Source organism: Crotalus tigris, unplaced genomic scaffold (assembly GCF_016545835.1).
Source record: "Crotalus tigris isolate CLP2741 ecotype Arizona unplaced genomic scaffold, ASM1654583v1 scf7180000024302.2721777, whole genome shotgun sequence".
In the NCBI taxonomy this organism is placed as follows: Eukaryota; Metazoa; Chordata; class Lepidosauria; order Squamata; family Viperidae; genus Crotalus; species Crotalus tigris.
In genome coordinates this window covers 274,699-285,191 of record NW_024100474.1, presented here as the reverse complement: position 1 = coordinate 285,191, position 10,493 = coordinate 274,699, and the positions used below count along the sequence as shown (strand labels likewise).

At 53.3% G+C, this 10,493-nt stretch overlaps 1 protein-coding gene across 2 annotated transcripts in view; it reads right to left on the bottom strand.

Moving 5' to 3' along the window:
• Positions 1-299: 299 nt before the first annotated feature.
• The window catches only part of HNRNPM (heterogeneous nuclear ribonucleoprotein M), a 29,695-nt gene continuing 19,501 nt past the window's right edge, over positions 300-10,493 (bottom strand). For both annotated transcript variants that reach the window (XM_039324558.1, XM_039324559.1), the window contains 5 exons: positions 10,080-10,154; positions 8,287-8,385; positions 5,733-6,493; positions 5,010-5,061; positions 300-1,144 (listed from right to left, as the gene is read on the bottom strand). In XM_039324558.1, coding sequence (XP_039180492.1) covers positions 981-1,144; positions 5,010-5,061; positions 5,733-6,493; positions 8,287-8,385; positions 10,080-10,154 — 1,151 coding nt within the window. In that variant the 3' untranslated portion in view covers positions 300-980. The remainder of the gene's footprint in view (positions 1,145-5,009; positions 5,062-5,732; positions 6,494-8,286; positions 8,386-10,079; positions 10,155-10,493) is intronic.

Genomic DNA, 10,493 nt, shown 5'->3' with positions numbered 1-10,493 from the left:
CTTAACAAATGTCCCGCTTAGCAACAGAAGTTTTGGGTTCAATTGTGGTCGTTAAGTCGAGGACTGCCCTGGTCATCGTTTGCTAAGCTGCAAGCCAGAGACTTTTCAGAAGGGCCGTTGTCATCCCAGGGTCCTGTGCCGAGGCACACTTTTCAAATCATTTCTACCTTCGATCTTAACGGCTGGCAAAGCCGCCCAGAGTGGCCTCACCGGCGCGACGGGAGGCGTACAAATGTCATAAATAAAGAAGTATAAACGGCCACCCACCATCCCGCAAACAAAGGACCGGAGGAGCGAGGTAACGTTAAGTCACAAGGAAAAACATCTTTAATGTTGACAAGATCTCGTACAGGACAGTTTTGGTCGGATTCGCGTGCTAGTCGCCCACATTTCCAAAGGCTTCCGTCGACAAAAGGTTCCAAACAAGCTATTTTCCAAAGGAGGGTAGGTAACACAAATGATCGGGACTAGCTTTCTCTCCCCCATCCCCTCCCCACCCCTCAAAAAAAACCAAAAACTTTCCACAAGGTTCTTTCACCAGTCAGGAACAGGCAAAGAAGTGGAAGCCACCAGTTCCTGGAAAAAGGACTTCACTCCAGACACAAGGCAAACATTTTTTTTTTCCCCCTTTGCAATGCAACCAGGTGGCACGGCTACAAAAGAACCAGAATTCTGCCGGGTTCAGCAGTTTAAAAACTGCTACCGAAAAGAGAGAGAGAAAGAGAGAGAGGTAAAGATTAAAAAACAAAAAAATGGAAAAAAGCCATCCCCGTGGTTTTTTTTTGTTTTTTTTTAAAAAGGGAAGAATTAAAATGACTCCAGAAAGCAGCAAAGCTTTTCTCGCCAGTTATTATATCCAGGCAGATTTTGTTTTTTTTAAAAAAAAGAAACCATAAACGAGAAAGAATTACAAATCCAGACTCCCGCTTTCCCATCCCACCCCACTTCCCCCTCGGCATTTTAAAAAGGCGGGACATTTTTTAAGCATTTCGGTCAATCCGGACGTCGATCTCTCGGCCGCGGAGCTGGATGCCGTTCATCATGCGGCAGGCTCGCTCGGCCACCTCGGGGGACTCAAAGCGCACCACGCCGCAGCCTTTGGACTTCCCGTTCTCCATCTTGATGTCGGCGTAGAGCACGTGCCCTGCAACGAGAGAGTTGGCCCGCCGTCAGGGATCCCTTGCCCTGCCGCTCGCGCTTCACTTGGAACGTTAAATTTTTGGGGGGCTTGTAAAGCTTTAAAGCAGTGGCTCTCAACCTGTGGGTCGGGACCCCATTTGGGGTCGAATGACCATTTCACGGAGGTCACCAAACAACGCAGTCCGCCATTTCCCCCCCCCCCTTTTCCTTAGCTGTGCTACTCCCTTTTATTCTATTGGCTTTTGAAAGCCAATAGAAGAGACTCTCTTGAATAGACTCTAATTCTATTGGCTTTCCAAAGCCAATTGGAATTGTCCAGGCTGTCTCTGCCCTGCTGAGCCCACCAAAAATCCCATTCTGCAAACGGGGCTGCAAGTTGTCTGCAGCGAAGGAGAGCTGTCTGGAAGTTTCCACCCCTCCCTGCTGAGCAACTATTAAAAATGTAAGTCAAAGAGGGCCAGGGGTGGGAGGTGGGAGGCCGGCGGGTGCAGGGAGGGTTGCTGGCGCGCGTGGGGCCCGGCGGGTGCCTTACCTCCCTTGGGCTGGGCCACCTGGTGGCCCAGCCGGTGGTCGGCCTGCGCCATAGCTGCCCCTTGCCAGCTACGTCTCGGCCGGCGCAGGGGGCGGCACCACGCATGCGTGGCGCTCCCGGGAAGGGAAAGTCCTTGACTTACAACTGGTTGGGTAGTCCTCGACTTACGACCGGTTGGGGGGTTGTGGCATTAAAAAGGTTGAGAACCACTGCTTTAAAGGCTGGTAGGTCCTCGGTACCCTCCCTGACCGCGGCTGTTTTTCTGGCAGACATTTCACTCCCCAAGCGAGCGACATCAGCAATGCTAGAAGTGGGGGGGTGGCCTTGCAGAGAGGAGGAGGAGAAGATGGGAGGAAGAAGAGAAGGATGGGAGAGAGAAATGGGAGGAGGAGGACAGCTGTGGGGTCCTTGGTGCTCCCTGAGCTGGGCGGTTTTCTTGCAGATGTTTCATTCCCCAAGCAAGAAACATCAGCAATGCTAGAAATGGGGGGGGGGCTTGCAGAGAGGAGGAGGAGGAGGAGAAGATGGGAGGAAGAAGGATGGGAGAGAAAAGTGGGAGAAAGAGGACAGCTGTGGAGTTCTTGGTGTTCCCTGAGTTGGGCGGTTTTCTTGCAGATGTTTCATTCCCCAGGCGAGGGACATCAGCAATTCTAGAAGGGGGGGGAGGTTGCAGAGAGGAGGAGGAGAAGGAGGAAGAGGAGGAGGAAGAGGAGGAGGAGAAAGACTGTGGGGTCCCAGGTGCTGTCTCTGGACTTGAAGGGTTTTCTTGCAGACATTTCCTGACCCCAACTAGGCAACACCATCGGCGCTAGTCATTCCACAGAGCAGAAGATCAGAATCAACTCACAATGGAAGACAAAGCAGACCGATAAAAGCGGGGTCCCCAACCTCCAGGGCTTTGAGCCCTTTGGAACCGGGCCGTGGAAGGGGCGGGCGGGTGAGCGTGCGCACCCCCCTCCCTCGCGTGAGCAGCAGGCAAGCCTGTGTGCTCGCACGGAAGCATCCCCTTCGCCCCCCCCCCCCAGTTGGCCGGTCCACAAAGCCAGGAACGGTTGGGGAACTTTGCCATAAAAGGGCCAGATCACCATCGTCTTCCCAGCAGACAAAGGCCGAGCAGCGACCCTGATGACATTAGGTAGTTCGGTCATAAAATGTCTGCAAGAAAACCACCGAACTCAGACAGCACCAAGGAGCCTTCATTTCAACCCTGAGAAATAGAAGAACCCTGTGCTGCAGCTGCCAAAAAGGCCAACACAGTGCTGGGCTGCATTAACAGAGGGATAGAATCAAGACCACGTGAAGTGTTAATACCACTCTACAAGGCCTTGGTAAGGCCACACTTGGAATCCTGCATCCAGTTTTGGTCACCACGATGGAAAAAAGATGCTGAGACTCTAGAAAGAGTACAGAGAAGAGCAACAAAGAGGATCAGGGGACTGGAGGCTAAAACATATAAGGAACGGCTGCTGGAATTGGGGATGTCTAGTTTAACGAAGAGAAGGACGAGGGGGGACAGGATAGCAGGGTTCCAACATCTCAGGGGCTGCCCCAAAGAAGAGGGAGTCAAGCTATTCTCCAAAGCGCCTGAAGGCAGGACAAGAAGCAACAGGTGGAAACTAATCAAGGAGAAAAGCAACCTGGAACTAAGGAGAAACTTCCTGACAGTGAGAACAATTAACCAGGGGAACCACCTGCCTCCAGAAGTGGTGAATGCTCCAACACTGGAAGTTTTTAAGAAAAGACTGGACAGCCATTTGTCCGAAATGGTGTAGGGTTTCCTGCCTGAGCAGGGGGTTGGACTTGATGACCTCCAAGGTCCCTTCCAACTTTTTTATTATTATTATTATTATTATTATTATTATTATTATTATTATTATTATTATCGATCATCGCACAGTCAGCCAGATGTTCAGACTGGATTTGGCATTATTATTATTATTATTATTATTATTATTATTATTATTATTATTATACTGGGGATCAATAGTGAAAAAAACTATTCAGAGTTGGAAGGGACCTTGGAGGTCATCTAGTCCAACCCCCTGCTCAAGCAAGAGACCCTGTACCACTGCAGACGGACGGCTGTCCAATCTCTTCTCGAAACCCTCCGCTGATGGGGCCCTCACCACCTCTGAAAAAATGCACCCGCTGACTAGCACTCAAGCAGAGCAGCCAGGAGAGTCTTGGGGAAAAAAAAGGACTCAAGAGGCCAGGATGCCTCTCCCGCCTCGAAAGATCAGAATCGCGCAGGCCGGGACGTTCCCCGAGACGCTCTATGGAAGCGAGGGAAGGAAGACCGATGTCTTTGGAGTTTGGCGCTGGAGAAGAACCCGAGAATAGGCCGCAGCAGAAACCGATGGATCATCCGACGGTCAATTCCTCCCTCCAGGCACAAAAGACCAGGCTCAGATTATCCCACTCTGGAGAGGTTAGGCTGGTGCCGGCTCTAATGCTGGGAAAGGGGGAAGGGAAAAAGAGGAGGAGGAGGAGGAGGAAGAGAAGGAGGAAGAAGAGGAGGAGGAAGAAGAGGAGGAGGACTATGGGGTCCCCCTTCATGACCCAAACTGGGTAACATCATCAGTGCTAGGAGAGGGAGGAGGAGGAGGAGGAGGAGGAGGAGGAGGAGGAGGAAGAGAAGGAGGAAGAAGAGGAGGAAGGAGGAAGAGGAGGAGGAGGAAGAGAAGGAGGAAGAGGAGGAGGAAGAAGGAGGAAGAGGAGAAGAGAAGGAGGAAGAAGAGGAGGAGGACTATGGGGTCCCCCTTCACGACATAAACTGGGCAACATTATCAGTGCTAGGAGAGGGAGGAGGAGGAGGAGAAAGAGGAAGAGGAGGAAGAGGAGGAAAAGAAGGAGGACGACGACTATGGGGATCCCCCTTCACGACCCAAACATCATCATGAAACGTCTGCAAGAAAACAAGCAAGCTCAGAGAGCACCAAGGCCCTCTCATTTCAGCTCTGAGCTACCAGTATTCTCCTTTATTAGCATTTATTTTTATTTATTCAATTTGCCCCCCCCCTCGTTTTGAAGCAGCTCAGCAACGTCCTATCAACACCAGCTTTCAATGGAAGACCCACCCCCCCCCCTTTGTCTTCCCCCCACCTATTCCACTCCTGGCTGAACACGTTTCGGTTCAAATCAGGGAGAAGGAAGCAGCCCTCATCCCAACTGGGGGTGTGTGTGAGTCAAAAAACACTTGCAGCAGGGGCTTAAGTGCGGAGAGGGGCGGCCCCCACAGCCCTTCCTGCCTTCCTAACAAGGCCTGCAATTCCCCCGCTGAGTAGGTTACAAACAGCCCCCCCCGAACTCTCTAATCAAGGCTACGCGGGCGACTTACCACATTCGTTGAACTTGTCCTTCAGCATTTTCCACGTAAAGTCAAAAGGAAGCTGGGGAGAAGGAAGAGAAGAGGCAACACAAGCGTCACCCCACCTGTCGTCCGGGCAGGTAGGAAAGCAAGCCTCAACTGGGCCCCAAATCCCACCGGATTGCTCCCCCCTTTGGCCAGTGGTCCGCTATTTCCCACTGGAGAGCATCCCCAGCTTGACCACGTAACGCAGGGGTTCTCAACCTTTTTAATGCCGCGACCCCCAACCGGTCGTTAAGTCGAGGACTACTCAACCGGTCGTAAGTTGAGGACTACTCAACCGGTCGTAAGTCGAGGACTGCTCAACTGGTGCAGCCCCGTTTGCAGAAGGGGACTTTTGGCGGGCTCAGCAGGGCAGAGACAGCCTGGACCATTCCTATTGGCTTTGGAAAGCCAATAGAATTAGACTCTATTCAAGAGAGTCTCTTCTATTGGCTTTCAAAAGCCAATAGAATAAAAGGGAGTAGCACAGCCAAGGAAAGGGGGGGAAAAATGGCGGACTGCGTTGTTTGGCGACCCCCGTGAAATGGTCCTTCGACCCCAAATGGGGTCCCCACCGACAGGTTGAGAACCGCTGACGTAACGTGTTTTGGGGTCGGGATGGAAGAAAACGGGGACATTCGGAGGGAAAGAGGGGGCAATTTTCACGGGATCCGCACACAGGCTCACAAACACACAAGAGATGCAACTCACGTTTCTCACAAAAATCTGGCAGGCTTTCCTGGCTACTCCGGCGGCGGCCGCGGCAGCGGCCGCGACGGGTCCTCCGGTGCCCAGGGCGCCGCTGAAGTTTCCGGCAGCAAAGTTCCCGCGCTCCATGTCCATGCTTCTCTCGAAGCTGCTCCCCATGGGCAGCCCGATGCGGTCTAATCCGGCGCCCATGCCCTGGCTCAGGGCTGGCCCCATCCGGTCCATGCTGCTGGCCGCCGCCCCGATGCGGTCCAGCCCCATGCGGTCCATGCTGGGGGCCGCCAAGCGGTCCAGCCCCATCCGGTCCATGGGGGCCGCTCCCAGGCGGTCCAGCCCGGCCGGCATCCTCTCCATCACGGGGCCCATCCCCGCCGGGACCATGCGGTCCAGGCCCAGCCCCATCCGGTCGACCCCGCTGCCCATGCGGTCCATGGCGCTGCTCACCCGGTCGAGGGTGGAGCCCATGCGGTCCAGGCCGAAGCCCAGGCCGGCCCCCATCCGCTCCATGCCGGGGCCCATCCGGTCGAGGCTGGAGGCCAGGTGATCTAGCCCCAGGGGGGCCATGCGGTCGATGCCCGAGCCCAGGCGGTCGACGCCGGAGCCCATGCGGTCCAGCACCAGGCCCATCCGGTCCATCTCGGAGCCCACGCGGTCGATCCCGTGGCCGAGGCCGGTGGGCAGCCTGTCGATGCTGGGGGCCATGCGGTCCAGTCCGGGGGCCATGCGGTCAATGGCCGGGATCGAGGCGCCGCCCCCGCCACCCCCTGGAGGAAGGAAGAGGGAAAGGCGGGTCTCAATCCTGGGACTGGGACCCTCAGCTCGCCCCCCCCCCCCGCCGCCCCTCAGGATAGGCCGCCTTTCGCCTGCGGGGGGCTGACGGGGGTCTCCCAGCCTTGCCAGAAACCGAGCGGGCTGGCAAAGCCACGGTCTCTCCCACGGAGGGAGCCCCCATTTTGCAGGCAATCGTCCGCTGACCCAAAACGGTCGCCAAGCGAGACATTTCTGAAGTGAGCTTGGCCCCATTTTACGACGTTTCTGGCGGCAGCCGTTCCGTAAAATCACTGCAGCTGTTTAGCCGGTTCCCCGGTTGTCAAGTGAAATCTGGACTTTGCTGGTCAGGAGGATGCAAAAAGGGGGTCACGTGACACACACACACACACACACACACACACACACACACACACACACTCAGGACACCGCAACCGTCATAAATACGAGTCGGTTGCCAAGCGTTTGAATGCTGATCGCGTGACCAGGAGGATGTTGCAAAAGGCCCTTTTTCCAGTTGTAACTTGTCGTCTGTACGGTTTCTTTAGTGACCTACCTGAAGTTACGACGCTGAAAAAAAAAAAGTGACTCACAGCCATTTTTCATACTTACGACGGCTGGACCGTCCCCGCAGTCACGTGATCAGAATTCCCGACACTTAGCAACCGACTCACATTTACGACAGTTGCAGTGTCCCTGGGTGATTGTGTGTGTGTGTGTGTGTGTGTGTGTGTGTGTGTGTGTGTCATGCGATCCCCTTTGGCGACCTTCCGACAAGCCAAGTCAAAATGGGAGAAGCCTGATTCGGTTAACAACCGTGTTACTCACTTAACGACCGCAGGGATTCAGTTTTAATCCCTGGGGCAAGAAAGGTCGTAAAATGGGGGGGGGCCAAGACTCATGTAAGAAACGATTTGCTTTGTAACAGAAAACTTTGGGCTCAATTTTTGGTTGTAAGACGAGGACTCCTGTCAAGGTAGTCTCTCTCCTTCCTTTTTCCTTCCCTCCCTCCCATCTCTCCCCGCTTCCTTCCTTCCCATCTCTCTCCTTCCCTCCATCTCTCTCCCCTTCTCTATCTCTCCTTCCCTTTCTTCCCTCCCTTCCATCTCCCTCCTTCCCTCCTTCCTTCCTCCCATCGCTCTCCCTTCCTTCTCTCCCATCTCTCTCCCTCCCTCTCTTCCTCCCATCTCTCTCCCCTTCCTTCCTTCCCTCCCATCTCTCCTTCCTTCTCTATCTCTCCTTCCCTTTCTTCCCTCCCTTCCATCTCCCTCCTTCCCTTCTCCCTTCCTCCCATCGCTCTCCCTTCCTTCTCTCCCATCTCTCTCCCTTCCTCCTCTCTTCCTCCCATCTCTCTCCCCTTCCTTCCTTCCCTCCCATCTCTCCTTCCCTCCCTCCCATCTTTCTCTCTCCCCTTCCTTCCCTCCTCTCTTCCTCCCATCTCTCCCCTTCCTTCCTTCCCTCCCTTCCTCCCATCTTTCTCTCTCCCCCCTTCCTTCCCTCCCATCTCTCTCCCCTTCCTTTCTTCCCTCTCTTCCTCCCATCTCTCTCCCCTTCCTTCCTTCCCTCCCATCTCTCCCCTTCCTTCCCTCCCATCTCCCCTCCCTCCCTTCCTCCCATCTTTCTCTCTCTCCTTCCCTCCTTCCCTCCCTCCCTCCACTCCTTCTTAGAAACCTGCCATTCCTCCCCACTTGGGAAGGTTCCAGGGAACAGCCCCGCGTTTGACACTCAGATCAGACCCTTCCCGCACTCATAATGCACTCCCTGTACAGGCGGAGTCCGGACGACCTACCTATGCCTCTGTCCAGAGTGTCTCCAAAACTACGGGCCATCCCCATTTCGTTTCTCGGGAAGTCTCTTTCGAATCCCCCTCCGATGGCTCGGTCCATCTCTGGAAGACAGAGAAGAAATCTCAGCATCCTCCCTGGCGACCACATTGGGTGCAGCTGGGCCCAGATTGTTGGGGGCAATGTAAATATATATATATATATATATACATTGCTTACTGGTATACACCGCTTAGAGAGTGCTCGCACTTAAAGCAGTATATAAGTCTCATAAATAAACTCGCCCACATTTAGAGGTGGGCAATCCCACCCACCTATTTAACCCTTGAGCAGCACGTTTGTCCAGGGACACACACACAAAGAAGCTGGGTCACACCAGCATCCCGCCTTGGGTTTTTGCTCACCCCCCCAAAAAAAATAGAGGCCCCTAAGGAATCCTTGCAGCCAAACAGCAGAGGGGCTGTCCTGGAGTTATGAGCGTAACGGATCGCACCCATCACGGTTATTAATTTGTGACAGTTTGAGGTTTATACTGGAAGAAAGATTCTTTGCCTACTTTAGAAGAATGGATATTTAAAGTATCTAGTTTTGCAGAAATGGCAAAAATTTCTGCTTATTTAAAGGATCATACACAAGAAAGATATGTTATTGTATGAAGATGGATAGATTATATTCAGAAAAAGTATGGAATTAAAAAGTTTCATTTATTTTATGAATGAATATTAAATATTACAGAGAATTGTTTTATAGGTTATGGAGTTAAAGGTTAATTATGATATTTTTTTTTCTTTTCTTTTCTTTTCTTTTTTTATTATTATAAATTTTGTTATTATTAACCCTGTATTCTGCTCTGGGAAGTGAAGGGAGGGGCGTTGGGGGTGGGAGGGATGGTAAGGGGGGGGGGGGTAAAGGTAGTATAGACAATGGTTGCTTATGCATTTATTTTACTTTTAAATTTTATTGTATTTTTATAATGTTTGTATGTTAAAAAATAAAAATTTTCAATATATAAAAAAAATTGTGACAGTTTGTAAATGGCATTTTTTGGGGGGCAGCGGTGGCTAAGTGAACAACACGGTCCTTAAACAAACCAAACAGTTTGCCACGGGCCGATTTCTTTTCCCACCCACCCCCCAAAAAAAACAGAAATACCAGGTTTTGGGGGGGTCAATACCATTGTAAAAACCAGAATCACGCGAACGCAGGACGCTGCAAACAGCCGCCGACGTGGGCCCGGTTGCAGAGCACGCGCAGCGCAGTCACGACTGTGGGGAATGGGGTGTGGGTGTGTTTGACTGCCACAGCTTTAAATCCAGGTTGCAAGTACCCCCGCCCCCCCGAGGTAGATCGTGGAAACATGTCAGTCGCTAAGTGACTGTAAGTCTACACTCATTGGCTGTTCGCCACAGAACTGAAGGGATGGCTGAAATGCAGCTGGGAGCTCCATGTTTGCTTAGGAGAAATCAGCAATTCCTTCTTTACAAGAAAAGCCGACAGCAGGATAAAAAGCATTCAGACAGCATTATCTAGTCATGCAGGGGTAGGCAAGCTTGGCTCTTTTATGACTCGTGGACTTCAACTCCCAGAATTCCTGAGCCAGCTATAGCATAGCTGGCTCAGGAATTCTGGGAGTTGAAGTCCACGAGTCATAAAAGAGCCAAGCTTGCCTACCCCTGGATCTAGTCCGTCAGGTCGATCCCAACAGCGGGGACACGCACGGGGGGTCCCGCTGGGGATGGCTGCGCACAGTGGCCAGAGGAGACACGGCAAGCGAGGCGTTAAGGCTGCAGGCTCTTACCACTCATCCGGCCGAGGTTCATCCCGGAAGGAAAACGGCCCAGGCTCTCCATTCCACTGAAAGGACCCTCCATGCCTGAAACGGAAGCGTCGCCGTTCAGCTCCCGGTTTCGGGGAGGGGCCGCCAAGGGCGATTCGCGGCGAAGTGGGGGAGAATGGATACGGCCCCGTTTCTTGCACTTATTAATTAGTCACCCAGTGGGCCGTGCCTTTTGCTCCTCTTGGCCAGCCTGAGGGGCCGGAGAAGAACCCGAGGCCGAATAGCTTCCTGGCCGTCTCTGGGGCCAGACTGGTGGGAGGCACAGGCGATCCGCGCGGCGCTGACCCTCCCCGGGGCTGTGAACGCAGAACCCAAAGGCCCTGCCTGAGCAGCGAATGCGCCCACGGCTGTTTTATGGGGCGGGCACCATGCAGG